Consider the following 27,100-nt stretch of genomic DNA (forward strand, 5'->3'; position numbering starts at 1 on the left):
GACCGGTTCCTCTTTTCTGTGGCATCAGATATGATATGAGATAAGGAAAGTAAATGATTCGGCAGATAGTCAGTACATGGTGACACTCCGTACCAGACAGCGGCACACACTGCCCCGTCCTGCTGTAAACTCGCCATTATACTGGACACGTACCAGATGGTCGTATCTGCCCCCAGCGGCCAGGATCTCCGGAACCGTTCTCTGTCGGCGCTTGATGAATGCAACAAACTGGAAAACGATCCCATTGTGCTGCTGCATCTTATAGACCAGGCCGAAATTCACAACTACCTAAAGAGAAAAAAAACAAAACAAAATATCATCGATGATTCCATCATCAATCATCATCCTCATCAACAACATGGCACAGCAACACGGAGCTGCACAAGTACTGCAATGCAGAATATAGCCAGAACTGGGCTGTGTAGAAAGTTTGTAGCTGATCTTTTAACGTTTGCGGCAGCTCCGCACGGTGGTGGGGCGGCAGCTCCGCACGGTGGTGGGGCGGCAGCTCCGCACGGTGGTGGGGCGGCAGCTCCGCACGGTGGTGGGGCGGCAGCTCCGCACGGTGGTGGGGCGGCAGCTCCGCACGGTGGTGGGGCGGCATCTCCGCACGGTGGTGGGGCGGCAGCTCCGCACGGTGGTGGGGCGGCAGCTCCGCACGGTGGTGGGGCGGCAGCTCCGCACGGTGGTGGGGCGGCAGCTCCGCACGGTGGTGGGGCGGCAGCTCCGCACGGTGGTGGGGCGGCAGCTCCGCACGGTGGTGGGGCGGCAGCTCCGCACGGTGGTGGGGCGGCAGCTCCGCACGGTGGTGAAGCAGTGAGGTCATTGAAGGTTATAGGCATTTCTGAACAGATGAGTCTTTAGGTTCCGTTTGAAGTTTGCAAGTGTAGTAGATAGTCTGACGTGTTGAGGCAGAGAGTTCCAGAAGACTGGGGATGTTCGGGAGAAGTCTTGGAGGCGATTGCATGAGGAGCGAATTAGAGAGGAGGAGAGAAGGAGATCTTGGGAGGACCGGAGATTACGTTTTGGAGTGTAGCGAGATATTAGTTCAGAGATATATGGAGGAGACAATTTGTGGATGGCTTTGTAAGTCAGTATTAGTAGTTTGAATTGGATACGATGGAAGATTGGGAGCCAGTGAAGGGACATGCAGAGAGGAGAAGCGGGGTGGTAGTGAGGCGAGAGGTGGATCAGTCGGGCAGCAGCATTAAGGATGGACTGAAGAGGGGCGAGCGTGTTAGCAGGGAGACCACATAGGAGGATGTTGCAGTAGTCGAGGCGGGAGATTATGAGAGCATGCACTAGCATTTTTGTAGATTGAGAATTGATGAAGGGACGGATTCTGGAAATATATATATGACATATATATATATGACATATAAAACATATAATATATATCTATATATCTATCTATCTATATAATATATATATATAATATATTATATATATTGTGAGATGCCGAGGGGTGAAGTACTAGAGAACAGGTATGTTTCCCCTCAGTTCATTTCATATGTCTCCATGTATTGATTGGGGAGCGGTTGGCCCATGCAAATGGGCTGGGAAAGGCTGGGAAAGTTTTATCTGGCTCAGCAATAAGTTAGTCACTGAAGCCTGTTTATTTCAGTGTAATTTTGGGCTCGGTTTTTCCTGGAGCAATCAGTAGGAATGGCAGTGGGACTGGTTGCTCCCTTCTCCACATTCAATCCAGGGTTTTGATTCCTCACCGGATCAGCTGAAATAATCAGGAGGCATTCAGAACAGGGAACCTGCTGAGGAGAGGTACAGGCTCATGGCTGCTGGGGCTGAGACTCCATACCTCCACTGGATGTGCTGAGGAACCCACACAGTAAGAGAATACTGTTTTGTTTGTTACATAGGTTTATTTTGTAGTTAGCATTCTGTTGTTAGTTAGTGGCCAGACGGCCTTAGACGTTTATTTTCCTGTTTTTGCATGTGTAACACTGAGGCATAAGTGTACACAATAAACACGGCAGTGGCTGTATCTGTGAGGAACCTGCCAGTCTGCCGCTGTCATCTGTGAATCCATAGCCACTCGCTTGGACCAAAGCAAAGATCCCAGCTGAGCTATATCCCCTGTCTCACAATATCTATTTTTATATATATAATATATATATATATATATATCATGCAATTTTATAAAATTGGTGCTGTAGAAGGAAAAAAAATCCTCAATTGGAAGAAGGCACAAAGGAGTCCAACTAAGAGAAAGAAATATACATGATTGACAAACAGATCTCTGTTTACTACTTGTCTACAGATGGGCCTACATAACCTCCACTAAACTCATAACTAGATGGACTACCAAAAACAAAAAGGCACTACTAAAAACTAGAAACTACAAAATGTTCGAGTATACGCCACTGTCGAGACATATTTCAAAATAGTATCTTTATTAAATAAATAAAAAAAGCATTAAAAAAAGACACCAAAGCACAGATAGAGGTTCTATAGGAAGCCCAGAGTATCATTCATGAATACATTGACATTCTTGAAGTGCAATGTAAGAATTACTAAGATACAACAGTGAGAATCCAAAAATGTGTACAATATAAAGATGCTATATACACGGGGATCAGAACAAGGCCAGACATAAGATCACTTAGAGGTCAATGTTAAGAAAAACCTAAAAAGTACACACAAGACAGAACACCCAGGAAGAAGCATTGTGCGAATTGTGCGTCAGGGTGACTTCAGATCCAAGGTCATTTCTCCCATCACTTTTGGGCCTCCCTTTACATACATTCACTATCAATGACTAACTTTTCTATCACTTTTTGGATGCATCTATTCACTACTCTATATATTTCTTATAAATTCAAAATCATTACCATGACTAAACAGGATTTTAAAACCCTTCTATATAATATTTATTTTTTTTATTTATTTATTTTTTTAGGTGTAAATTCACATTTTTTGTGATCATTACAATGTCACTAAACAAGATTTTCTACGCCATCAATTCTGCATCAGAATTGTGATTGGGGGGGGGTAATTCTGGTGTAGTTCACCACTGCACTGTAGTACATCTATTTGCATTTTGTACTCTATTTTCTAAGATGCCATTATATACTCCTTTTTGTTATATATCATTGCCACCTTGTGGATCTTCCTGGTATTGCGCCTTACATTGAATATACAAAAAATAAATAAGCAATGTGGGCCCTCAGTGTATCCATGTATTTATGCCGTCATTTTATACAGTGTTTTTGTGCATCTGCATATGGTTACATATGGACAAAACCATTTTGATCTGTTTTGAGTGACCTATTTTTATTTTTTTTAAACCTTATTTCTACTAAAGTTGTGTTTTATGTATCCATTATCTCCATTTCATTTTTTGGGGCTCAATACTCATTTTTGAGTAGGCCTTTATTACTTTGAGTAGAGCGGACCCTCTAAGTGGTTGTTATAGGTTTCCTATATGTGAACATCTAGCCCAGGGGTTGGGAACCTTTTTAGCTGAGAGCCATGAAGGCCACATATTTTAAAATGTAATACTCACTAGGGGGAGCGGCTTAGAAGGTCCCAAGAGGCAAGGTAGGTGATGCTGCGGGCGCGGAGGAGGGGGTGTCGCGGCTCAAGAGGGTCAGCGATACCTATTCGGGCTTGTGGGGTGTCATGGCGGCAGGCGCCATTGATCTCCCGGCGGGCTGCTTTGAATCTCCCGCAGTTGACGAGATCAACTTCAAGAAAATGGCCGCGGCATGTGCGCAGATCTACCCTAAAAAAAAAAAAAATGGCTGCGCATGCGCTATCTCCGCAGCCATATTCTTAAAGTTGATCTCGTCAACTGCAGGAGATTCAAAGCAGCCCACCGGCTACTGTGGGCTCGCCACCAGGACACCCCATGAGCCCGCAGTATTGCGACCCTGCGCCACAACTGCTGCCCCGGTAAGCAATATGCGGTAAGACTCACCCCCATTTTTCCTCCAGTTTTGGGGGGGAAAAAAAAGAAGGGAATTTTGTTACTTACCGTAAATTCCTTTTCTTCTAGCTCCTATTGGGAGACCCAGACGATTGGGTGTATAGCACTGCCTCCGGAGGCCACACAAAGCATTACACTAAAAAGTGTAAGGCCCCTCCCCTTCTGGCTATACACCCCCCGTGGGATCACGGGCTCATCAGTTTTAGTGCTAAAGCAAGAAGGAGGAAAGCCAATAACTGGTTTAAACAAATTCACTCCGAAGTAACATCGGAGAACTGAAAACCGTTCAACATGAACAACATGTGTACCCGAACAAAACCAACAATCCCGAAGGACAACAGGGCGGGTGCTGGGTCTCCCAATAGGAGCTAGAAGAAAAGGAATTTACGGTAAGTAACAAAATTCCCTTCTTCGGCGCTCCATTGGGAGACCCAGACGATTGGGACGTCCAAAAGCAGTCCCTGGGTGGGTAAAGAAATACCTCATGTTAGAGCTGCAAAGACAGCCTTCCCCTACGGGGAGGCAACTGCCGCCTGCAGGCTCTTCTACCTAGGCTGGCGTCCGCCGAAGCATAGGTATGCACCTGATAATGTTTGGTGAAAGTGTGCAGACTCGACCAGGTAGCTGCCTGGCACACCTGTTGAGCCGTAGCCTGGTGTCGTAATGCCCAGGACGCACCCACGGCTCTGGTAGAGTGGGCCTTCAGCCCTGATGGAACCGGAAGCCCAGCAGAACGGTAGGCTTCAAGAATTGGTTCTTTGATCCATCGAGCCAGGGTGGCTTTGGAAGCCTGCGACCCTTTGCGCTTACCAGCGACAAGGACAAAGAGTGCATCCGAGCGGCGCAGGGGCGCCGTGCGGGAAATGTAGATTCTGAGTGCTCTCACCAGATCTAACAAATGTAAATCCTTTTCATACCGAAGAACTGGATGAGGACAAAAGGAAGGCAAGGAGATATCCTGATTAAGATGAAAAGAGGATACCACCTTAGGGAGAAACTCCTGAATGGGGCGCAGCACTACCTTGTCCTGGTGGAACACCAGGAAGGGAGCCTTGGATGACAGCGCTGCTAGCTCAGACACTCTCCGAAGAGACGTGACCGCCACTAGAAAGGCCACTTTCTGTGAGAGACGAGAAAGTGAAACATCCCTCAGAGGCTCGAAGGGCGGCTTCTGGAGAGCAACTAGTACCCTGTTTAGATCCCATGGATCTAACGGCCGCCTGTACGGAGGGACGATATGACAAACCCCCTGCAGGAACGTGCGCACCTGAGAAAGTCGTGCTAGACGCTTCTGAAAAAACACGGATAGTGCCGAGACTTGCCCTTTAAGGGAGCCGAGCGACAAGCCCTTTTCCAACCCAGATTGCAGGAAGGAAAGAAAAGTAGGTAACGCGAATGGCCAGGGGGATACTCCTTGTGCAGAGCACCAGGATAAGAAAATCCTCCACGTTCTGTGGTAGATCTTAGCAGACGTGGACTTCCTAGCCTGTCTCATGGTGGCAACGACTCCTTGGGATAATCCTGAAGACGCTAGGATCCAGGACTCAATGGCCACACAGTCAGGTTCAGGGCCGCAGAATTCCGATGGAAAAACGGCCCTTGGGACAGTAAGTCTGGTCGGTCTGGTAGTGTCCACGGTTGGCCGACCGTGAGATGCCACAGATCCGGGTACCACGACCTCCTCGGCCAGTCTGGGGCGACGAGTATGACGCGGCTGCAATCGGATCTGATCTTGCGTAGCACTCTGGGCAAGAGTGCCAGAGGTGGGAACACATAAGGGAGCCGGAACTGCGACCAATCTTGCACTAAGGCGTCTGCCGCCAGAGCTCTTTGATCGCGAAACCGCGCCATGAACGTCAGGACCTTGTTGTTGTGCCGCGACGCCATTAGGTCGACGTCCGGCACCCCCCAGCGGCGACAGATTTCCTGAAACACGTCCGGGTGAAGGGACCATTCCCCTGCGTCCATGCCCTGGCGACTGAGGAAGTCTGCTTCCCAGTTTTCTACGCCCGGGATGTGAACCGCTGATATGGTGGATGCTCTGTCCTCCACCCACAACAGAATCCGCCGGACTTCCTGGAAGGCTTGCCGACTGCGTGTCCCTCCTTGGTGGTTGATGTATGCCACCGCTGTGGAGTTGTCCGACTGAATTCGGATCTGCTTTCCTTCCAGCCACTGCTGGAAGGCTAATAGGGCAAGATACACTGCCCTGATTTCCAGAACATTGATCTGAAGGGTGGACTCCTGCTGAGTCCACGTCCCTTGAGCCCTGTGGTGGAGAAAAACTGCTCCCCACCCTGACAGACTCGCGTCTGTCGTGACCACTGCCCAGGATGGGGGTAGGAATGATCTTCCCTGTGATAATGAGGTGGGAAGAAGCCACCATTGCAGAGAGTCCTTGGCCGTCTGGGAAAGGGAGACTTTCCTGTCCATGGAAGTTGACTTCCCGTCCCATTGGCGGAGAATGTCCCATTGAAGTGGGCGCAGATGAAACTGTGCAAACGGGACTGCCTCCATTGCTGCCACCATCTTCCCTAGGAAGTGCATGAGGCGCCTTAAGGAGTGCGACTGACCATGAAGGAGAGACTGTACCCCTGTCTGTAGTGACCGCTGCTTGTCCAGCGGAAGCTTCACTATCGCTGAAAGAGTATGAAACTCCATGCCAAGATACGTTAGTGATTGAGTCGGTGACAGATTTGACTTTGAAAAGTTGATGATCCACCCGAAAGTCTGGAGAGTCTCCAGCGCAACATTCAGGCTGTGTTGGCATGCCTCTTGAGAGGGTGCTTTGACAAGTAGATCGTCCAAGTAAGGGATCACCGAGTGTCCCTGGGAGTGCAAGACTGCTACCACTGCCGCCATGACCTTGGTGAAAACCCGTGGGGCTGTCGCCAGACCAAATGGCAGAGCTACGAACTGGAGATGTTCGTCTCTTATCACAAAACGTAGAAAACGTTGGTGCTCTGTAGCAATCGGCACGTGGAGATAAGCATCTTTGATGTCTATTGATGCAAGGAAATCTCCTTGAGACATTGAGGCAATGACGGAGCGGAGGGATTCCATCCGGAACCGCCTGGCGTTCACATGCTTGTTGAGCAGCTTTAGGTCCAGAACAGGACGGAACGAGCCGTCCTTTTTTGGAACCAAGAAGAGATTGGAGTAAAAACCTTGCCCTTGTTCCTGAAGAGGAACAGGGATCACCACTCCTTCTGCTCTTAGTGAGCCCACCGCCTGCAGAAGAGCATCTGCTCGGTCGGGATGTGGGGAAGTTCTGAAGAACCGAGGCGGAGGACGAGAACTGAACTCTATCCTGTACCCGTGAGACAAAATGTCTGTTACCCACCGGTCCTTGACCTGTGGCAGCCAAATGTCGCAAAAGCGGGAGAGCCTGCCACCGACCGAGGATGCGGAGGGAGGAGGCCGAAAGTCATGAGGCAGCCGCCTTGGAAGCGGTTCCTCCGGTTGCTTTCTTGGGGCGTGAGTGAGCCCGCCAGGAATCTGAGCCCCTTTGCTCCTTCTGAGTCCCTTTGGACGAGGAGAATTGGGCCTTGCCGGAGCCTCGAAAGGACCGAAACCTCGACTGCCACCTCCTTTGTTGAGGTTTGCTTGATCTGGGCTGGGGTAAGGAGGAGTCTTTACCCTTGGACTGCTTAATGATTTCAGCCAATTGCTCACCAAACAGTCTGTCTACAGATAGTGGCAAGCTGGTTAAACATTTTTTGGAAGCAGAATCCGCTTTCCATTCTTTTAACCACAAGGCTCTGCGCAAAACCACCGAGTTGGCAGACGCCATTGAGGTACGGCTCGTAGAGTCCAGGACAGCGTTGATAGCATAGGTCGCAAACGCAGACATTTGCGAAGTTAAGGACTCCACTTGCGGCACTGCTGGACGTATGATAGAGTCCACCTGTGCCAGACCAGCTGAAATAGCTTGGAGTGCCCACACGGCCGCGAATGCTGGAGCAAACGACGCGCCGATAGCTTCATAGACAGATTTCAACCAAAGGTCCATCTGTCTGTCATTGGCATCTTTAAGTGAAGCCCCATCCTCCACTGCAACTATGGATCTAGCCGCAAGCCTGGAGATTGGGGGATCCACCTTTGGACACTGGGTCCAGCGTTTGACCACGTCAGGGGGAAAGGGATAACGTGTATCCTTAAGACGTTTGGAGAAACGCTTGTCTGGATAAGCATGGTGTTTCTGGACTGATTCTCTGAAGTCAGCGTGGTCCAGAAAAGTACTCAGTTTACGCTTGGGATACCTGAAATGGAACTTCTCCTGCTGTGCAGCTGCCTCTTCTGCTGAAGGGGCTGGGGGAGAAATATCCAACAGTCTATTGATGGCCGCTATAAGGTCATTTACCATGGCGTCACCATCAGGAGTATCCAGATTGAGAGCGGTCTCAGGATTAGACTCCTGATCACCCTCCTCTGTCTCATCATGCAGAGACTCTTCTCGCTGAGACCCTGATCCGCGTGATGACGTGGAGGGTCTCTCCCAGCGAGCTCGCTTAGGCTGCCTGGGACTGTCATCTGAGTCAGAGCCTTCAGCCTGAGATGCCTGGAACCCCCTTGAAGCACGGATTAACTCCAACTGAGGGGGACCGGGGAACATTGACGCAGCAGTGTCCATGGTCTGAGTAACTGGCCTGGTCTGCAAGGTCTCTAGGATTTTTGTCATAGTGACAGACATCTTGTCAGCAAAAACTGCAAACTCTGTCCCCGTCACCGGGACAGGGTTCACCGGTGACTCTGCCTGGGCCACTACCACCATAGACTCCGGCTGACGAAGTGGCACAGGGACCGAACATTGCACACAATGGGGGTCATGGGAACCTGCCGGTAGATCAGCCCCACAAGCGGCACAAGTAGCGTATACAGCCTGTGTCTTGGCACCCTTGCGTTTTGCGGATGACATGTTGTCGTCTCCTCAGTGCAATATAGGGTATACAGCCAAGAAGCGACCTTACAGTGCAATATATATATATATATGGTATAGAGAAAAAAATACACCAATATAACACTGGGGCACTAGTGGGGCCAGCACTAATGTGCTGCTTACCGCCCGCTTAACGCGGGTGTGTGGTCGCCAGAAATCCCTTGTCTGGGTCTCCCAGAGCCTGTGTCCGTTCTCCAGCCAGACTGCATGTAGGAATGGCTGCCGGCGTCCTGTGGAGAGGGGCGGGCCCTGGGCGTGTGCAGACAAAGTGCGGGAAACCTGCTCCCCACTGTGCTCAGTGAGAGGGCTGGAGTATGTAAATAAGACTCCAGCCCTCGGCGCTGACTATCTTACAGCGTCTCTCCCTTGCCCTGATTGACAGGGTGGGGGCGGGAACGAAGCGGAGCTAGGCCGCAAAAGCCGGGGACTAGATTTATAAGCGCCGCCGTCGTAAAAGCACGGTCGGCGCTAAGTCCCCGGCGCACCACAAGTCTCAGCCGCGCCGCCGCTCCAGGGGCGGCCGGCGCGGCAGTCCCCAACACAAAAAGTCCCTCAGAGAAACTGCAGTGACTGTAACCCCAGCGCACAGCGCTACTGTCCCCGGCGCACTAGCACACCCAGCAAGTCTGGAGTGTGCGCGGCCTGTCCATACGGGGACACAGAGTACCTGAATGTTGCAGGGCCTTGTCCCTGAACGGTACCCAGCTCCGTATCCAGCAGGTTCTACGGGTCTGTGGATGGAGCCCGGCCTCAGGGCTTGGGGGCCGGTAAGATCCCACTTCCTCAGAGCCCCTCAGGGGGATGGGGAAGGAAAGCAGCATGTGGGCTCCAGCCTCCGTACCCACAATGGGTACCTCAACCTTAACAAACACCGCCAATAGGAATGGGGTGAGAAGGGAGCATGCTGGGGGCCCTAGTATGGGCCCTCTTTTCTTCCATCCGATATAGTCAGCAGCTACTGCTGACTAAACAGTGGAGCTATGCGTGGATGTCTGACCTCCTTCGCACAAAGCTTGAAAACTGATGAGCCCGTGATCCCACGGGGGGTGTATAGCCAGAAGGGGAGGGGCCTTACACTTTTTAGTGTAATGCTTTGTGTGGCCTCCGGAGGCAGTGCTATACACCCAATCGTCTGGGTCTCCCAATGGAGCGCCGAAGAAAAGAACATCTTACAAACCGGAAAATACAGTATTTTTTTTTATTAAAGATTTGTCTGTGAGTCAGATGCAGCCATCAAGAGAGCCACATCTGCCTCGCGAGCCATAGGTTCCCGACCCCTGATCTAGAGGAAGGCAAAAAATTCATGGAGCAGACAGTAAGTTCCACATTAGGGGAACATTCCTTCCCGATTGCACACACGGCAATCAGAATAGTTCCCTGGATCAACGCCCCATCACAGAATCTAGTGCACATAACCTGTAATGTTATATTTTTCAAAAAAGGCATCCAGGCCTCGCTTAAATTTTGGTAGTGAATCAAGCATTACAACATTATATGGCAAAGAGTTCCATAATCTCACTGCTCTTACAGTAAAGAATCTGCATCTGTGATAGTAAACCTTCTTTTGATGTAGAGAATGCTCCCTTGTGCCCGTTGCAGGCCTGGGTGTAAAAAGATCATCATGGAGAGCTCTGTACTGCCCCCTCATATATTTGTACATTGTAATAAGATCACCCCTAAGCTTTCCTTTTTCCAAACTAAATAATGCCAAGTTTAAGAACCAGTCTTGGTCCTGCATTCCCTGCACTCCTTTAATAACCTTGGTTGCTCTTCTCTGCACCCGCTCTAGTTCAGCTATATCGTTCTTAAGCACCGAAGACCAAAATTGTACCCCGTATTCTAAATGTGGTCGCACTTGTGACTTGTGTAGGGGTAACACTATGTTCTTCTCATGAGCATCTATGCTTCTTTTAATGCATCCCATTATTTTATTAGCCTTGGCAGCAGCTCCCTGGCACTGGTCAGTAAAGTTGAGCTTGCCGTCCACCCATACACCCAAGTCTTTTTCAGTGACAGTTTTATCCAGTGATTTACAATTATGTATAGAATTATACATTTTATTTCCTCTGCCCAAGTGGATGAACTTACATTTATCCACATTAAACTTCAATTGTCAATTTGCAGTCGAAGCCTCCAGCTTACATAAATGTTTCTGTAATGTTAAATTATCCTCTTCTGTATTGATTACCCTGTATAGTTTAGTATAATCTTCAAATACTGAAATCCTACTCTCTATGCCCACTGGAAGGTTATTAATAAATATGTTAAAAACAAGAGGGCCCAATACTGACCCCTGTGGTAGCCCCAATATTAACTGTGACCCAGTCCATGTGTGCTCCAATAATACCCACCCTTGGTTTAACATTGATCAGACAGCTCTTATCCTAGTTACACATTTTTTTCTTATTCCCATTACTCTCATTCTATATGCCAACCTTTTGTGTGGCACCGTATCAAATGCCTTTGAAAAATTCATATAGACAAAATCCACTGCATTTCCCTGGTCCAGTCTGGAACCTCATCATAGACGCTGATCAGATTAGTTTACCAGGACTGATCCCTCACAAACCCATGTTGAGCTTGGGTTATAAGTTTATTCTTCTTCAGATACTACAATATAGCATCCCTTGGGAAATTTTCAACTAGAGGTTACACTTACCGGCCTATAATTTCCAGGCTCAGATTTTATAACTTTTTACAATATTGACACCAAATTTGCTATGTGCTAGTCTTGTGGTACAGCCCCTGTTATTATGGAATCTTAGAAGAATTATAATTGTCTATCACCGTACTTAATTCCCTCAATACTCGGGGGTGTATGCCATCTGAGCCCCCCCCCCCCCCCCCCATCTGCCAACTTAGCAAATGTGTTGGGGTGTGCCAGATCAGGACTAGCCTCCCTGGCACTCTTGCCTCTACCCCGCCTTCTAATTGTGACCCAGCAGCTAGTTGCCTCACTGTCCTGCAGGTCTATAGTACCATCCTCACCCACATCTACCCCAGTGAGCAGCAAACTCCTTTCCAAATTGTGACTGGATCTCGGTGTTGCCAGCTGCTCATTTAGATCCAGTACCTGGACTTCCAAATGCACAGCGTGCACACATCTCACACAGCAGTATGCACACTCAAATGGCTGTGCAAGGATTGCATACATGCAACAAGATGTACAATGGATGGCATTGTCAAATATGGAGCACAAAAATTCCAGCAATATCGAGCACTAGGGTAGATGCAAATTGATTCACAGGACCAGGTTGAGTGGCTACGTCGTTAATCTGTGGCCACTGGATGTGAACCCCGAAAATGGCCTCATACCTGACCCTGCATCCGTGGCTCTTTTTTTGATTAGCCAGCCTGATCTGACATCACATGGATGTCATCACGTCAGACTATCTGCTACCCTTGCAAGCTTCAAACGGAACTTGAAAACTCATCTGTTCAGAAATGCCTATAATCTACAATGACCTCACTGCTTCACCAACACCACCGTGCCGAGCCACCGCCCCACCACCGTGCCGAGCCACCGCGCCGAGCCGCCGCCCCACCACCGTGCCGAGCCGCCGCCCCACCACCGTGCCCAGCCGCTGCCCCACCACCGTGCCGAGCCGCCGCCCCACCACCGTGCCGAGCCGCCGCCCCACCACCGTGCCGAGCCGCCGCCCCACCACCGTGCCGAGCCGCCGCCCCACCACCGTGCCGAGCTGCCGCCCCACCACCGTGCCGAGCTGCCGCCTCACCACCGTGCCGAGCTGCCGCCCCACCACCGTGCCGAGCTGCCGCCCCACCACCGTGCCGAGCTGCCGCCCCACCACCGTGCCGAGCTGCTGCCCCAACACCGTGCCGAGCTGCCGCCTCACCACCGTGCCGAGCTGCTGCCCAACCTACACCTCACCTACTGTCTCATCCCCCAAATCCCATAGAATGTAAGCCCGCAGAGGCAGGGTCCTCTTCCCTCTGTACTAGTCTGTCTACTGTAACTTGTATATGTATTCTGTATGTAACCCCTTCTCATGTACAGCACCATGGAATCAATGGTGCTCTATAAATAAATAATAATAATAATACCGCAACAATAACATTGTGCCAGGCTGACTAATCAAAAGTGGAGCCGGGGATGCCGTCAGGTGGGAGGCGGTCCAGCACCCACAGATTACTAACCAGGTTCTCAGAATTGATTTGCACCATCTATATCAGCACCAAATGATCTGGAAGTCAAACTAATCTGATAAACAAAAAGCAGCCCCTATGCTGCATTAGAAGGAAGGTGCTTTATAGTCTGGCAGATCGAGCACAATACCACACCGTGTGGTGCGATCACAGTCTGGACATCACATTCTGTAGTTTAAAAGGTAAAATAGCAAATCCTAACAGGGCAAAAGGCAGATACATCGCATCCCAGCTCTAACCTGGAGCTTAATGTTCATCTTCTTGACTAGTCCAATAATTTCCTCCAGGTCCTTTAGTCCTTGTTTGGCCAGCACACCCACTGCCGACTTCTGCTTGGTCAGTGAAGTCATCATAGACCCGAGCTCCTGGAGTTCTCCTTTCTGTTCAATATACTTATAAAGGCGATTCAACTGAAACTGAAAATATTACAACACATAAATACATGTACAACATGGTCGCTACAGAGGATCACATCCCCTCCTCCTAGTGAATATATGTCCCTACTGAAAAACAAGTCAGGGTTTTGTTTTTTTATTTATACCCCAAAGTGTTTCTCCAGGAATGAGTTAAAGGACTAGGTCGGATTTCATGTGTCTTAGTCAACGAATGTATTGGTAATTGATTATCTATGCCTTGCTATGTATATGATAACTGTATTGTTACAATATATTGTTAGTTGAGTAGGTAAGGGTTTGGAGGGGGGAGGGGGAATATTTGGCATACTTGTAGGTATGCGGTTTGTTTCTTTGTACCAAAAATGTTCAGTAAAAATCTGATTTAAAAAAAAGTTACTTTAGAAATCGATACAGGGTAGGACATATCATTGGTGCTACTTGTGGAGCCGCATGGGGTCCTAAGAGGTAAGGGAGCCACAGCCACCTTCAAAACAGGTAGAATTGTGCATTTTGATGAGTTGGATGCCAAAGGGTCCATATACTGTTTTTGCCCAGTGGCCCTTCCTGTCTGTGTCCGCCAGTGAATTGAGACTTAGTTATCTAAGCCCACAGACTGGAAACCACTGTACAGGCGCAATAACAAAGCAGAAATGAGTAATGACATAGCAGCACTACCCACGTATCCATCATCTAGAGAAAGGCAGCACTGTGTGGAGAATGTAGCAGAAGACCGAGGCAATGAAAGTATATTGTCACACACCAATGCACAGCCATTTGCATACTGCTTCACTAGTAGATAACTGCATTAGAGCAAAGCGTTGGGAAAATAAAAGCAAACACTGACCTGTATTTCAATAAGCTACTCGGACATGCACTTGGTTTGGTGGAAAATGCGATGACAGGTTCCCATTGTGGAGGCCTTTAAACAAGTATGATCAAATTGTCTGAGCATACATGGTTAGAATAATTTGACATGGATGTAAGATGGGTGAAGAAATGGACCCGTCATGAGACATTTTGTGCAATACTGCCTTAAATGCTGTTGAAAGCAGGGGACAGGATGATGTCGGAAACCAAAAAACCTTGCTCTTAGGATACCCACATAAACAGATAGCATATGTAATTGAAATCGTCAGATCTCAATATCTGTGCAATGACAATGGCCAACTAATAACATGACTAGGCACCTGTACCGTGACATTACCTGGATGTGCGCTACTTACATTGTTCACCGGAAGTGAAAGGTTACAAAACTTCGCTTCCACTTCCCTTTTAGTAAGTTTGTCAATCTGCAGAAGACAAAAAAGGTACGGTGATTACAAGAAAGGAACATAATCCGAGCATAGATAATAGAAATAGGAGGTTAGATTCTACAGATTATATACAGTCAGGGCCAGAAATATTTGGACAGTGACACAAGTTTTGTTATTTTAGCTGTTTACAAAAACATGTTCAGAAATACAATTATATATATAATATGGGCTGAAAGTGCACACTCCCAGCTGCAATATGAGAGTTTTCACATCCAAATCGGAGAAAGGGTTTAGGAATCATAGCTCTGTAATGCATAGCCTCCTCTTTTTCAAGGGACCAAAAGTAATTGGACAAGGGACTCTAAAGGCTGCAATTAACTCTGAAGGAGTCTCCCTTGTTAACCTGTAATCAATGAAGTAGTTAAAAGGTCTGGGGTTGATTACAGGTGTGTGGTTTTGCATTTGGAAGCTGTTGCTGTGACCAGACAACATGCGGTCTAAGGAACTCTAAATTGAGGTGAAGCAGAACATCCTGAGGCTGTTAAAAAAGAAAAAATCCATCAGAGAGATAGCAGACATGCTTGGAGTAGCAAAATCAACAGTCGGGTACATTCTGAGAAAAAAAAGGAAGTGACTGGTGAGCTTGGGAACTCAAAAAGCCCTGGGCGTCCACGGATGACAACAGTGGTGGATGATCGCCGCATACTTTCTTTGGTGAAGAAGAACCCGTTCACAACATCAACTGAAGTCCAGAACACTCTCAGTGAAGTAGGTGTATCTGTCTCTAAGTCAACAGTAAAGAGAAGACTCCATGAAAGTAAATACAAAGGGTTCACATCTAGATGCAAACCATTCATCAATTCCAAAAATAGACAGGCCAGAGTTAAATTTGCTGAAAAACACCTCATGAAGCCAGCTCAGTTCTGGAAAAGTATTCTATGGACAGATGAGACCAAGATCAACCTGTACCAGAATGATGGGAAGAAAAAAGTTTGGAGAAGAAAGGGAACGGCACATGATCCAAGGCACACCACATCCTCTGTAAAACATGGTGGAGGCAACGTGATGGCATGGGCATGCATGGCTTTCAATGGCACTGGGTCACTTGTGTTTATTGATAACATAACAGCAGACAAGAGTAGCCGGATGAATTCTGAAGTGTACCGGGATATACTTTCAGCCCAGATTCAGCCAAATGCCGCAAAGTTGATCGGACGGCGCTTCATAGTACAGATGGACAATGACCAAGCATACAGCCAAAGCTACCCAGAAGTTCATGAGTGCAAAAAAGTGGAACATTCTGCAATGGCCAAGTCAATCACCAGATCTTAACCCAATTGAGCATGCATTTCACTTGCTCAAATCCAGACTTAAGACGGAAAGACCCACAAACAAGCAAGACCTGAAGGCTGCGGCTGTAAAGGCCTGGCAAAGCATTAAGAAGGAGGAAACCCAGCGTTTGGTGATGTCCATGGGTTCCAGACTTAAGGCAGTGATTGCCTCCAAAGGATTCGCAACAAAATATTGAAAATAAAAATATTTTGTTTGGGTTTGGTTTATTTGTCCAATTACTTTTGACCTCCTAAAATGTGGAGTGTTTGTAAAGAAATGTGTACAATTCCTACAATTTCTATCAGATATTTTTGTTCAAACCTTCAAATTAAACGTTACAATCTGCACTTGAATTCTGTTGTAGAGGTTTCATTTCAAATCCAATGTGGTGGCATGCAGAGCCCAACTCGCGAAAATTGTGTCACTGTCCAAATATTTCTGGACCTAACTGTACATACATGTACAATAAGTCCATACTTACACAAATTGGGTAAGGGGGTTTTCCCATGAATAAACTACATTTTTGTTCCACAATTTAATGTGTTAAAAAAAAAAAGTTCCTGTGCTGAGATAATCTTATATATGTGCCCCTGCTAAGTGCTGTGTAATGGCCGTGTCTGACCGTAGAGGGACATGGTCTGCACATAGCACAACTCCTAGGCAGAGGAGGAAGCATCACTCACTTATGATAAGTATACAGACAACACAGCACGGGCTCACAGCTGCTGCTTTGTAAGGTAACATATTTCCCAGGCTGATGTAACACATTTGTTTGTTTTATCACAGGAGGGAGTGAAACACTTAACTCATGTGGAGAAGAAGAAGGAAAATAAAAAATGTGTCACCAGTCCAGTGAACTCCTTATAAATCAAGTCATTGACATATAAGCTGAGCTGAGCTGGAGTTCCAATGTCACCAATTGACATATGATGAGCTCCGAGGACTGGAGATGAAGCAGAAAACTCGCTCCTATGATAAAACAGGCAGGGAAATGTGTTAAGTGTGTTACCGCAGAAAGTAGCCCCCCTCCTTGGCAAGAAGTTGTGGTATGGAGCAGCTTTACATAGTCAGACATAGCAAATAAAAGTATATGACATTTACATAACTATCTCAGCAAATGAATTAAGAAATAACGTTTCGGAACTTCCGGGAGGTGGAGCTACGAGGTAGCTGCTTTTATCATGAGCTCCTGCAGCAGCCTAGGCCAAAAACGTTATCCAGGCCCATCCTAACATCTCAAGGCTGCAGGGATAAGGCCAGGACAAGGGGCGCACATCAGGCCCGGCTCTCCTGATACTCCGGAGGTGAAAGGTGTATGCTGCACCACAAAGAAAGGAGGGCTCTGACACAAAGCACCAGGCTGCAGGCTGTGGGCTGTGCTGCACAGAGGAACGCTGCCCATCCTCCCTGCTCCCCCTGCAGCTGTGCCACTGCAAACGGAAAGCACCCGGGACCTGGTAAGAGAGGGGTTAAATATCGGGCACTAACATCCAGAAGGAGACAGGGAGGGGGACTTAAGTGCTTCCAGCGGCAGCCATAGTTTTCAGTGAACTCTCACACACTCCCCTCCCTGCCACAGAAGAAATAGTGAAAGTCTGTGAGGAGAGAGCGGAGGGGCTGGAGGTAGCTGACAGGGAGAGTGGCTGTGGAGGCAGAGCTGCCTGAGAGAATTGGGGCGGATACCCTGATGTCTTTCTAATCTAAGTTGCATTCAAGCATATAAACCATCTCTGAACCACAGCTCCAGCAAACAGCCTCCCTCCAGAGCAGTTGGACTATAAAGGGTCATCTTCAGAGCCCACAGACCCTAGTGCCAAAGGACTTTAACCCCTATTAAAAATAAAAGAAGTATTAAGAATAAAGGCCCAGTCACACTAAACAACTTACCAGCGATCCCAACAACGATCCAACCTGATAGGGATCGCTGGTAAGTTGCTAGGAGGTTGCTGGTGAGATGTCACACTGCGACGCTCCAGCGATCCCACCAGCAACCTGACCTGGCAGGGATCGTTGGAGCGTGGCTACACGAGTTGCTGGAGCGTGGCTACACGAGTTGCTGGTGAGCTCACCAGCAACCAGTGTCCCAGCCCCCAGCCAGCAGCGCCGCGTGGAAGATGCTGCGCTTGGTAACTAAGGTAAATATCGGGTAACCAACCCGATATTTACCTTGGTTACCAGTGCACGCAGCTACACGTGCAGAGAGCAGGGAGCAGCGCACACCGCTTAGCGCTGGCTCCCTGCTCTCCTAGTTACAGCACACATCGGGTTAATTACCCGATGTGTGCTGTAGCTACATGTGCAAGAAGCAGGAGCCGGCACTGACAGTGTGAGAGCGGAGAAGGCTGGTAACGAAGGTAAATATCGGGTAACCAAGGACAGGGCTTCTTGGTTACCCGATGTTTACTGTGGTTACCAGCCTCCGCAGAAGCCGGCTCCTGCTGCCTGCACATTTAGTTGTTGCTGTCTCGCTGTCACACACAGCGATCTGTGCTTCACAGCGGGACAGCAACAACTAAAAAATGGCCCAGGACATTCAGCAACAACCAACAACCTCACAGCAGGGGCCAGGTTGTTGCTGGATGTCACACTAAGCAACATCACTAGCAACATTGCTGCTACATCACAAAAGTTGTTTGTTAGCAGCAATGTTGCTAGCGATGTTGCTTAGTGTGACGGGGTCTTAAGGGAGGCCCCTGTGTCCCCGGGGGTCCTAGAAGCTCGTCACACCGAGCATCAGCAAGCTCAGCAAACAGGACTGCACGCTGTGTTTACCTGTCACACAGAGCTCCGTGGACAGGCCCACCGTCTGAGATACTGTGAGTGAGGAGGGAGCTGAGAGCCCCTGGAGACATTCGGCTGTGAGAGCAGGTCAGGAGATAAACAGGGGGCTGTAGAGGGGGCAGATACATCCCTGCAGGTCTCATCTTAAATGGCTGCTGCACAAGGCCTGTAATCTGCAACAGTAAACAGAGGCAGATGAGCCTGAAGTGCATCACAGCTCAACTTGATTAACCCCTACTTCACCACTTCACTAGCACTGACAGTATAGAAGAGGGTGAAAAACAAAAAGAAGTGGGATCAGTCATCTGGCCTGCCTCCTGCCCTTCTGACTGGTCTTTTTCAAGTAACATCTATACACTCTCATACACAGCGTGGAAATAATTGTGAAACAGCCAAGTTTACCACACAGATGTAATTAAGCTTATGTTATTGTGACGTCACCACAGTCTCTAAAGAAGCTCCATATTTACAGTTCTTACTATGGATAAATTTGTGGCTAAGAGCAATGCCACACAACCAAGTAAAGGAATTAGACCGCAAAGACGAAACCAAAATGCACCCCCATCACCAGGGGCTTCCCCTGAGGCAACTACAGACCCATCCCAGGCCACTGCTAAGGCCATCACGGATCTCTTGATGCCGGTGATTGATGGGCGGCTGGCAGCCTTCCGGTCTTCATTAGACGTTATAGTCACCCAAGTTAATGCCCAGGGTTCAAGGCTAACAGATGTGGAGCAGAGGGTCTCTGACATGGAGGACTCTGTAAAGGAAATTTCAGAGATGCTGGAAAGCAGGAATAAGGACATTGCTGTATTGCTGGACAAGGTAGATGATCTTTAGAACAGGTCCAGACGCAATAATTTAAGGTTGGTGGGCGTCCCTGAATCGGTTCGGCAAGCTGATCTACTGAAACTCACTTCAGAATGGCTACCAGGAGCTTTGAAATTGGATCTAAAGTCGGGGCCAATTGCTATTGAAAGGGCCCACAGAGTGGGCCCACCTCGAAATGATGGAGAGGTCAGACCCAGACAAGTAATTTTTAAGGTCCTGGACATCCAAGACAAGATCAGATTGCTGACAGCATTTAGAAAAAAATCGCTCACTTACCTACAATAACTCTAAACTGCTTTTGTTCCAAGATTACTCAGCAGCCTTGACAACAAGACGCAAAGCCTTCAATCCAGCATGCAAACTATTGGCGGAAAAAAATATTCGCTTCAGTCTACTGTATCCTGCTGTTCTACGCTTCACTACAGGGGGAAAGAATTGGACTTTTGAAGATCCTAAGTTGGCTTTAAATTACCTTCTTCAGGAAAATGGAGCTTCGCCAGCAGTCAACATAGACACTTAAATCGGAGACGTCACTGTGCTACAGTTCTGATGTTCATTCTGTTTTTCCTTTTTTTTTTTCAGTGTCAGGACTGCCAGAGAGGCAGGTGACATTGCCATTAGATTAAGGTTTTTGTTTAGATGGGAAGGGGTTAGGGGGCTCTGCGTGCGTACCTTTAGTTTAGCTCTCATATGGGTTGTCGCGTTTACTCGCTGGGATGGACGTGGGAACCCAAATAGGTTGTTTATAATTTTACAATTAATTCCTCCTTCTGGAATAGGATAAATGACTAACACAGAGAGCACAAATGTGTCCACGATTAAATCGCTGTATTGGTGCTCCTGGAATGTTAACGGGTTAAACTCTCCTATTAAGAGGAAAAAAGTTTTAAATTATCTACATCGTTTAAATTGCCATATTGTCTTCTTACAGGAAACACACTGGATGAAGGGCAATCACCCATTTCTTCACAGCAGAAAATATGCCGTATGCGCAGAAGCGTCATTTACGAGAAAACAAAGAGGGGTAGCTATATTGATCAATAAGCATATTAGTCATGAAGTTCTGGAGGTTTCAGAGGACCCTATGGGGAGATTATTATTGGTGAAAGTGAAGATAGAGGGCACTATGTACAACTTAGCAAACATATATGCACCAAATATTCCTGATCCACAGTTCAGAGCCAGATTGATCGAAAGTATCACAGGTTGGGATATGACTAATTTAATTGTAGGCGGAGATTTCAATGAGGCTCATGATGGAATTTTAGACAGGTCAAGTCCCCAGCCATCTCCTCTATTGGCGCTCCATAGTGGTTTGCAATATCTTGTCAAGCAATTGGGACTAATAGACACATGGCGCATGCAGCACCCAATAGATAAAGATTATACATTTTATTCACATGTCCATGACTTACATACACGGATTGACTATTGGCTACTAAGCCCAGCACTGATGCCACATTTACTTTCCTCCAACATCCTAGACATCTGTATTTCGGATCATGCACCGGTTACTTTTAATTTGTTATTATCTACCACAATACTACGGGAAAGAAGGTGGAGGTTTCCTTCATATTTATATCAATATGAGGATTTCAAAGCTTCTTTACAAAACTACTGGAGCTTTTATGAGAAGGATAATCACGAGCATAGTGGGGACGCTGGTTTGTATTGGGCTGCCTCCAAGGCAGTAGTAAGAGGTCAGATAATATCATATGTAAGCCATAAGAGAAAAAAGCTCCTGGAACAAACTATATCAGCACAAAAACTTCTCACGCAGGCATATAAAGATTTTAAAAATAACACGGATACAACAAAACAACATTTCTTAGAGGCCAAGGAGGCGGCGGACACCTTGGCCCATGAGATGGCACTTAGTAACCTGGACTACTAGAAACATAAATACTTTAAATGGGGCAACAAACCTGGCAAATTACTAGCTTCTTTAACCAAACCCTTTAGAACCACCACTAGAATCCACAAAATTAAAAAGAAAGATGGTACCATGGTAACAAAAGATGAGGAAATAGTGGAGGAGTTCAGGGCATTCTTTGGCTCGCTGTATGAGGCGGAACCGAGGGAGGTTGACGGGGAAGCTGATTTTATCCATGGTACCGTAGCGCCCATCTTGACAGAGGAACAAAGAGTAGTACTAAACGCCCCTATAAATATTTCAGAAATAGTAAAAACTATTGGCACTCTTAAACTAGCCAAAAGCCCAGGGCCCGACGGATTTAGTAACGAATATTATAAGATCTTGGGAGCCTCTATCGGTCCTCATCTATGTGCAGTGTATAATAAGATAGTCACAGATAGAATAATTCCCGACAGGTTCAATGAGGCAAACATTATAGTTTTACCTAAGCCAGGAAAAGACAGACTACAGGTGGAGGGATACAGACCCACTACAGGTGGAGGGATACAGACCCACTACAGGTGGAGGGATACAGACCCATCTCATTACTCAACTCTGATTTTAAAATCTTTACTAAAATACTAGCTGGTAGATTACAACAAGTGATTCCAGATCTTATTCTGCCCTTCCAAACGGGATTCGTGCACGGGAAATCCATCACCTATAACATCAGGACGGCTATTGGGGCTATCTCTTACAGCAGGAAGCATAGATGTACCAAACATATAGTAGTTAGCCTTGATGCGGACAAGGCCTTTGACAGGGTCTCTTGGGCCTATTTACATAATCTTTTGGCATGTCGCCAGGCGGGATCCTGGTTTTGCGAAGCAGTCATGATATACACAGACCCCAAATCCAGACTATCTATAAATAATACATTCTCTGAGCCATTTGAGGTACAGAGGGGAACGAGGCAGGGGTGTCCCTTGTCACCTTTATTGTTTAATTTGGCTCTGGACCCAATGTTGAGGACCCTACATAATTTAGCAATATTTCAGGGCATGAGAGTCGGTGGGACAACAATTAAACTTTTGGCTTTTGCCGATGATAGTTTATTGCCAATCCCTCTCAAGCGATTCCAGAGATAATGAACACATTGAATAATTTTGGAAAGGCCTCAGGCTTCAGGGTAAATTACAAAAAAACTGAGGCATTGGCAATGTACAAATCGGGTAAAATTGATAACAACTTATTTCCCTTCCAGTGGTGTACCAGGTCCATTAAATATTTGGGGATTCAGCTCCCAGCAAACCCCTTGTTACTATATCAAATTAATTATAAGCCTCTTATAAATTCATTAATACATCTACTCCAATCTTGGAAACATCTGAAAATATCCTTTTCGGGCCGATGTCACTTAATTAAAATGGTAGCATTCCCCAAAATAATGTTCTTATTTCAGACTCTCCCGTTGCTTCTACGCAAATCAGATATTAAGCTACTAAATTCATCCTTTGGAAAATTCATTTGGGGGCACAAGGGGCGTACTAGGATCAGCTTAATCAAGCTTCAATTACCAAAAGGGGCAGGGGGCATAAATCTTCCAGATCTGGGCAGATATAATCTAGCAGCAAATTTTAGATATGTGGTGGACTGGGTGCGAGGAGTATCTCACTTTGCCAATGTACAATTGGAACAACAGCTATGTTCACAAGTCTCGTTAACAGCATTGCTGCATTTAGGGAACGAGGAAATACCGAGTGAGGTTAGGGATCATCCAACACTATGGCATACTATACAAACGTGGAGGAAGGTGAGGAAACTTGGTAAAATTAACACTTCAAGTTCCCCATTTCAACCCTTTATTGGAAATCCGAGATTCCTCCAGGGTCGCCCTCCGAGGATTTATGAAACATTGTCAATGCAGGGTTGTGCTTATGCTGCAGATCTAATGGAGCCTGATTGGTCGTTGCTTTCTTACGAGAAGGCGGCACACCGATTTCCAGCTTTTGTGGGTCAGCCTTTTCTTTTTCTTCAGGCGCGTAGCTTGGCACAAAAATATCTTGTTGACAAGCCAAACGGAGATCTTGGAGGAAGTGTGGATAACTTTCTTAGGAGGGCAAGAAGCCAGGCGTCCTCGACTAGTCAGGTTTATTCAATGTTGCGTACAGTTTGGACATGGGAGGGGAAAACAACAGGTCCAGCAAAAGGGAAGGTAGACATGCCAGAGTTCGAGGTAAAGGATTTTTTACAAGCCACGCTGTTGCAACGTAAATTTCTGTCGTCCAGTAGCTACACAGATATGGCCTTGATGATTCTACATAGAGCATATATTACTCCAAAAATTCAATAAAAAATGGACACGAATGCCTTATACTCTTGTTCTAAATGTGGCATAAGAGACACTGACCTGTTTCACCACTTATGGGACTGTGTTCAGATACAGGGAGTATGAAGAAGCATTCACTCAGTCTTACAAAACACATACAATATTCAGTTTGCTCTGACACCACAGTGGGCGATTTTTAACATGTTGGAGGAGGCTCAACAAAGTCTTCCGAGAGGTACCAGGGCAATGTTAACTATTTGGGCCTCGGCCACTAGGAAAAGTATCCTACATCTCTGGGTAAATCCTGAGCACCCTCTCTAGCGTTTATCCAAACAAAACTAATGTTCATATTCAAAATGGACTGGCTGGATGCACTGTCGAATAAGGAGAAGTTGACTAAGCGTTTCTTTGAAACATGGTCTTTATTTATACCTAACTTGGCTACAGTGCTTAAGGATAGACTTAAATCTCAGTTTGGACAGACCTCTTGGTACCTTCTTGAACTGCTCAATGGACACATACCAATTACATAAGTTACCATTTTAAGTTGCTTCTGGTCGCACGCAGAGCGGGGGGAGGGGTGGGCGGGACTGTTTTGATTATAATGTCATCAATGAAATGCTCTTTGTATAAGAGCAGATTGTAAAAGAAATTCGGTTAAAATTCAATAAAGAAGGGAATTTTGTTTACTTACCGTAAATTCCTTTTCCTCTAGCTCCAATTGGGAGACCCAGACAATTGGTGTATAGCTATGCCTCCGGAGGCCACACAAAGTATTACACTAAAAGTGTAAAGCCCCTCCCCTTCAGCCTATACACCCCCCGTGCTGCTACGGGCTCATCAGTTTTGGTGCAAAAGCCCGAAGGAGGAAAAAATTAGAAACTGGTTTAAAGTAAATTCAATCCGAAGGAATATCGGAGAACTGAAACCATTTAACATGAACAACATGTGTATACAAAAACAGGGGCGGGTGCTGGGTCTCCCAATTGGAGCTAGAAGAAAAGGAATTTACGGTAAGTAAACAAAATTCCCTTCTTCTTTGTCGCCCCTTATTGGGAGACCCAGACAATTGGGACGTCCAAAAGCAGTCCCTGGGTGGGTAAATAATACCTCATAATAGAGCCGTAACGGCTCCGTCCTACAGGTGGGCAACTGCCGCCTGAAGGACTCGCCTACCTAGGCTGGCATCTGCCGAAGCATAGGTATGCACCTGATAGTGTTTCGTGAAAGTGTGCAGGCTCGACCAGGTAGCTGCCTGACACACCTGCTGAGCCGTAGCCTGGTGTCGCAAGGCCCAGGACGCTCCCACGGCTCTGGTAGAATGGGCCTTCAGCCCTGAGGGAACCGGAAGCCCCGAGGAACGATAAGCTTCGAGAATTGGTTCCTTGATCCACCGAGCCAGGGTTGACTTGGAAGCTTGTGTCCCTTTACGCTGGCCAGCGACAAGGACAAAGAGTGCATCCGAGCGGCGCAGGGGCGCCGTACGAGAAATGTAGAGTCTGAGTGCTCTCACCAGATCTAACACGTGCTCTTGAGATAATCCTGAAGACGCTAGGATCCAGGACTCAATGGCCACACAGTCAGGTTGAGGGCCGCAGAATTCAGATGGAAAAACGGCCCTTGAGACAGCAAATCTGGTCGGTCTGGCAGTGCCCACGGTTGGCCGACCGTGAGATGCCACAGATCCGGGTACCACGACCTCCTCGGCCAGTCTGGAGCGACGAGGATGACGCGGCGGCAGTCGGCCCTGATCTTGCGTAACACTCTGGGCAACAGTGCCAGAGGAGGAAACACATAAGGAAGCCGAAACTGCGACCAATCCTGAACTAAGGCGTCTGCCGCCAGAGCTCTGTGATCTTGAGATCGAGCCATGAATGTTGGGACCTTGTTGTTGTGCCGTGACGCCATTAGGTCGACGTCCGGCATCCCCCAGCGGCAACAGATCTCCTGAAACACGTCCGGGTGAAGGGACCATTCCCCTGCGTCCATGCCCTGGCGACTGAGAAAGTCTGCTTCCCAGTTTTCTACGCCCGGGATGTGAACTGCGGATATGGTGGATGCTGTGGCTTCCACCCACAGCAGAATCCGCCGGACTTCCTGGAAGGCTTGCCGACTGCGTGTCCCACCTTGGTGGTTGATGTAAGCCACCGCTGTGGAGTTGTCCGACTGAATTCGGATCTGCTTGCCTTCCAGCCACTGCTGGAATGCTTTTAGGGCAAGATACACTGCCCTGATCTCCAGAACATTGATCTGAAGTGAGGACTCTTGCTGAGTCCACGTACCCTGAGCCCTGTGGTGGAGAAAAACTGCTCCCCACCCTGACAGACTCGCGTCCGTCGTGACCACCGCCCAGGATGGGGGTAGGAAGGATTTCCCCTTCGATAATGAGGTGGGAAGAAGCCACCACCGAAGGGAAGCTTTGGTTGCCTGAGAGATGGAGACGTTCCTGTCTAGGGACGTCGGCATCCTGTCCCACTTGCGTAGGATGTCCCATTGAAGTGGACGCAGGTGAAACTGCGCGAAAGGGACTGCTTCCATTGCTGCCACCATCTTCCCCAGGAAGTGCATGAGGCGCCTCAAGGGGTGAGACCGACCTTGAAGGAGAGATTGTACCCCTGTGTGTAGTGAACGCTGTTTGTCCAGCGGAAGCTTCACTATCGCTGGAAGAGTATGAAACTCCATGCCAAGATATGTCAGCGATTGGACCGGTGTCAGATTTGACTTTGGAAAATTGATGATCCACCCGAAACTCTGGAGAATCTCCAGAGTAACGTTGAGGCTGTGTTGGCATGCCTCTTGAGAGGGTGCCTTGACCAGCAGATCGTCTAAGTAAGGTATCACTGAGTGACCCTGAGAGTGGAGGACCGCAACTACTGTAGCCATGACCTTGGTGAAAACCCTTGGGGCTGTCGCCAGGCCGAACGGCAGTGCCGCGAACTGAAGGTGTTCGTCTCCTATGGCGAAGCGCAAGAAGCGCTGATGCTCTGGAGCAATTGGTACGTGGAGATAAGCATCCTTGATATCGATCGATGCTAGGAAATCTCCTTGGGACATTGAGGCGATGACGGAGCGGAGGGATTCCATCCGGAACCGCCTGGTCCTTACGTGTTTGTTGAGCAGTTTTAGGTCCAAAACAGGACGGAAGGACCCGTCCTTCTTTGGAACCACAAACAGGTTGGAGTAGAAACCGTGACCCTGTTGCTGAAGAGGAACCGGGACCACCACTCCTTCTGCCTTCAGAATGCCCACCGCCTGCAGAAGAGCCTCGGCTC

General features: G+C 47.7%; 1 protein-coding gene across 1 annotated transcript in view; it reads right to left on the reverse strand.

Moving 5' to 3' along the window:
- EIF2AK4 (eukaryotic translation initiation factor 2 alpha kinase 4) overlaps nucleotides 1-27,100 on the reverse strand; it is a 231,835-nt gene that overhangs the window by 23,977 nt on the left and 180,758 nt on the right. The window contains exons 27-29 of the mRNA XM_075330727.1: nucleotides 14,671-14,736; nucleotides 13,292-13,468; nucleotides 154-288 (exon numbers count right to left, since the gene is read on the reverse strand). Of these exons, the coding sequence (XP_075186842.1) occupies nucleotides 154-288; nucleotides 13,292-13,468; nucleotides 14,671-14,736 (378 nt within the window). The remainder of the gene's footprint in view (nucleotides 1-153; nucleotides 289-13,291; nucleotides 13,469-14,670; nucleotides 14,737-27,100) is intronic.

This window comes from Anomaloglossus baeobatrachus, chromosome 12, assembly GCF_048569485.1.
Source record: "Anomaloglossus baeobatrachus isolate aAnoBae1 chromosome 12, aAnoBae1.hap1, whole genome shotgun sequence".
NCBI classification, from domain to species: domain Eukaryota; kingdom Metazoa; phylum Chordata; class Amphibia; order Anura; family Aromobatidae; genus Anomaloglossus; species Anomaloglossus baeobatrachus.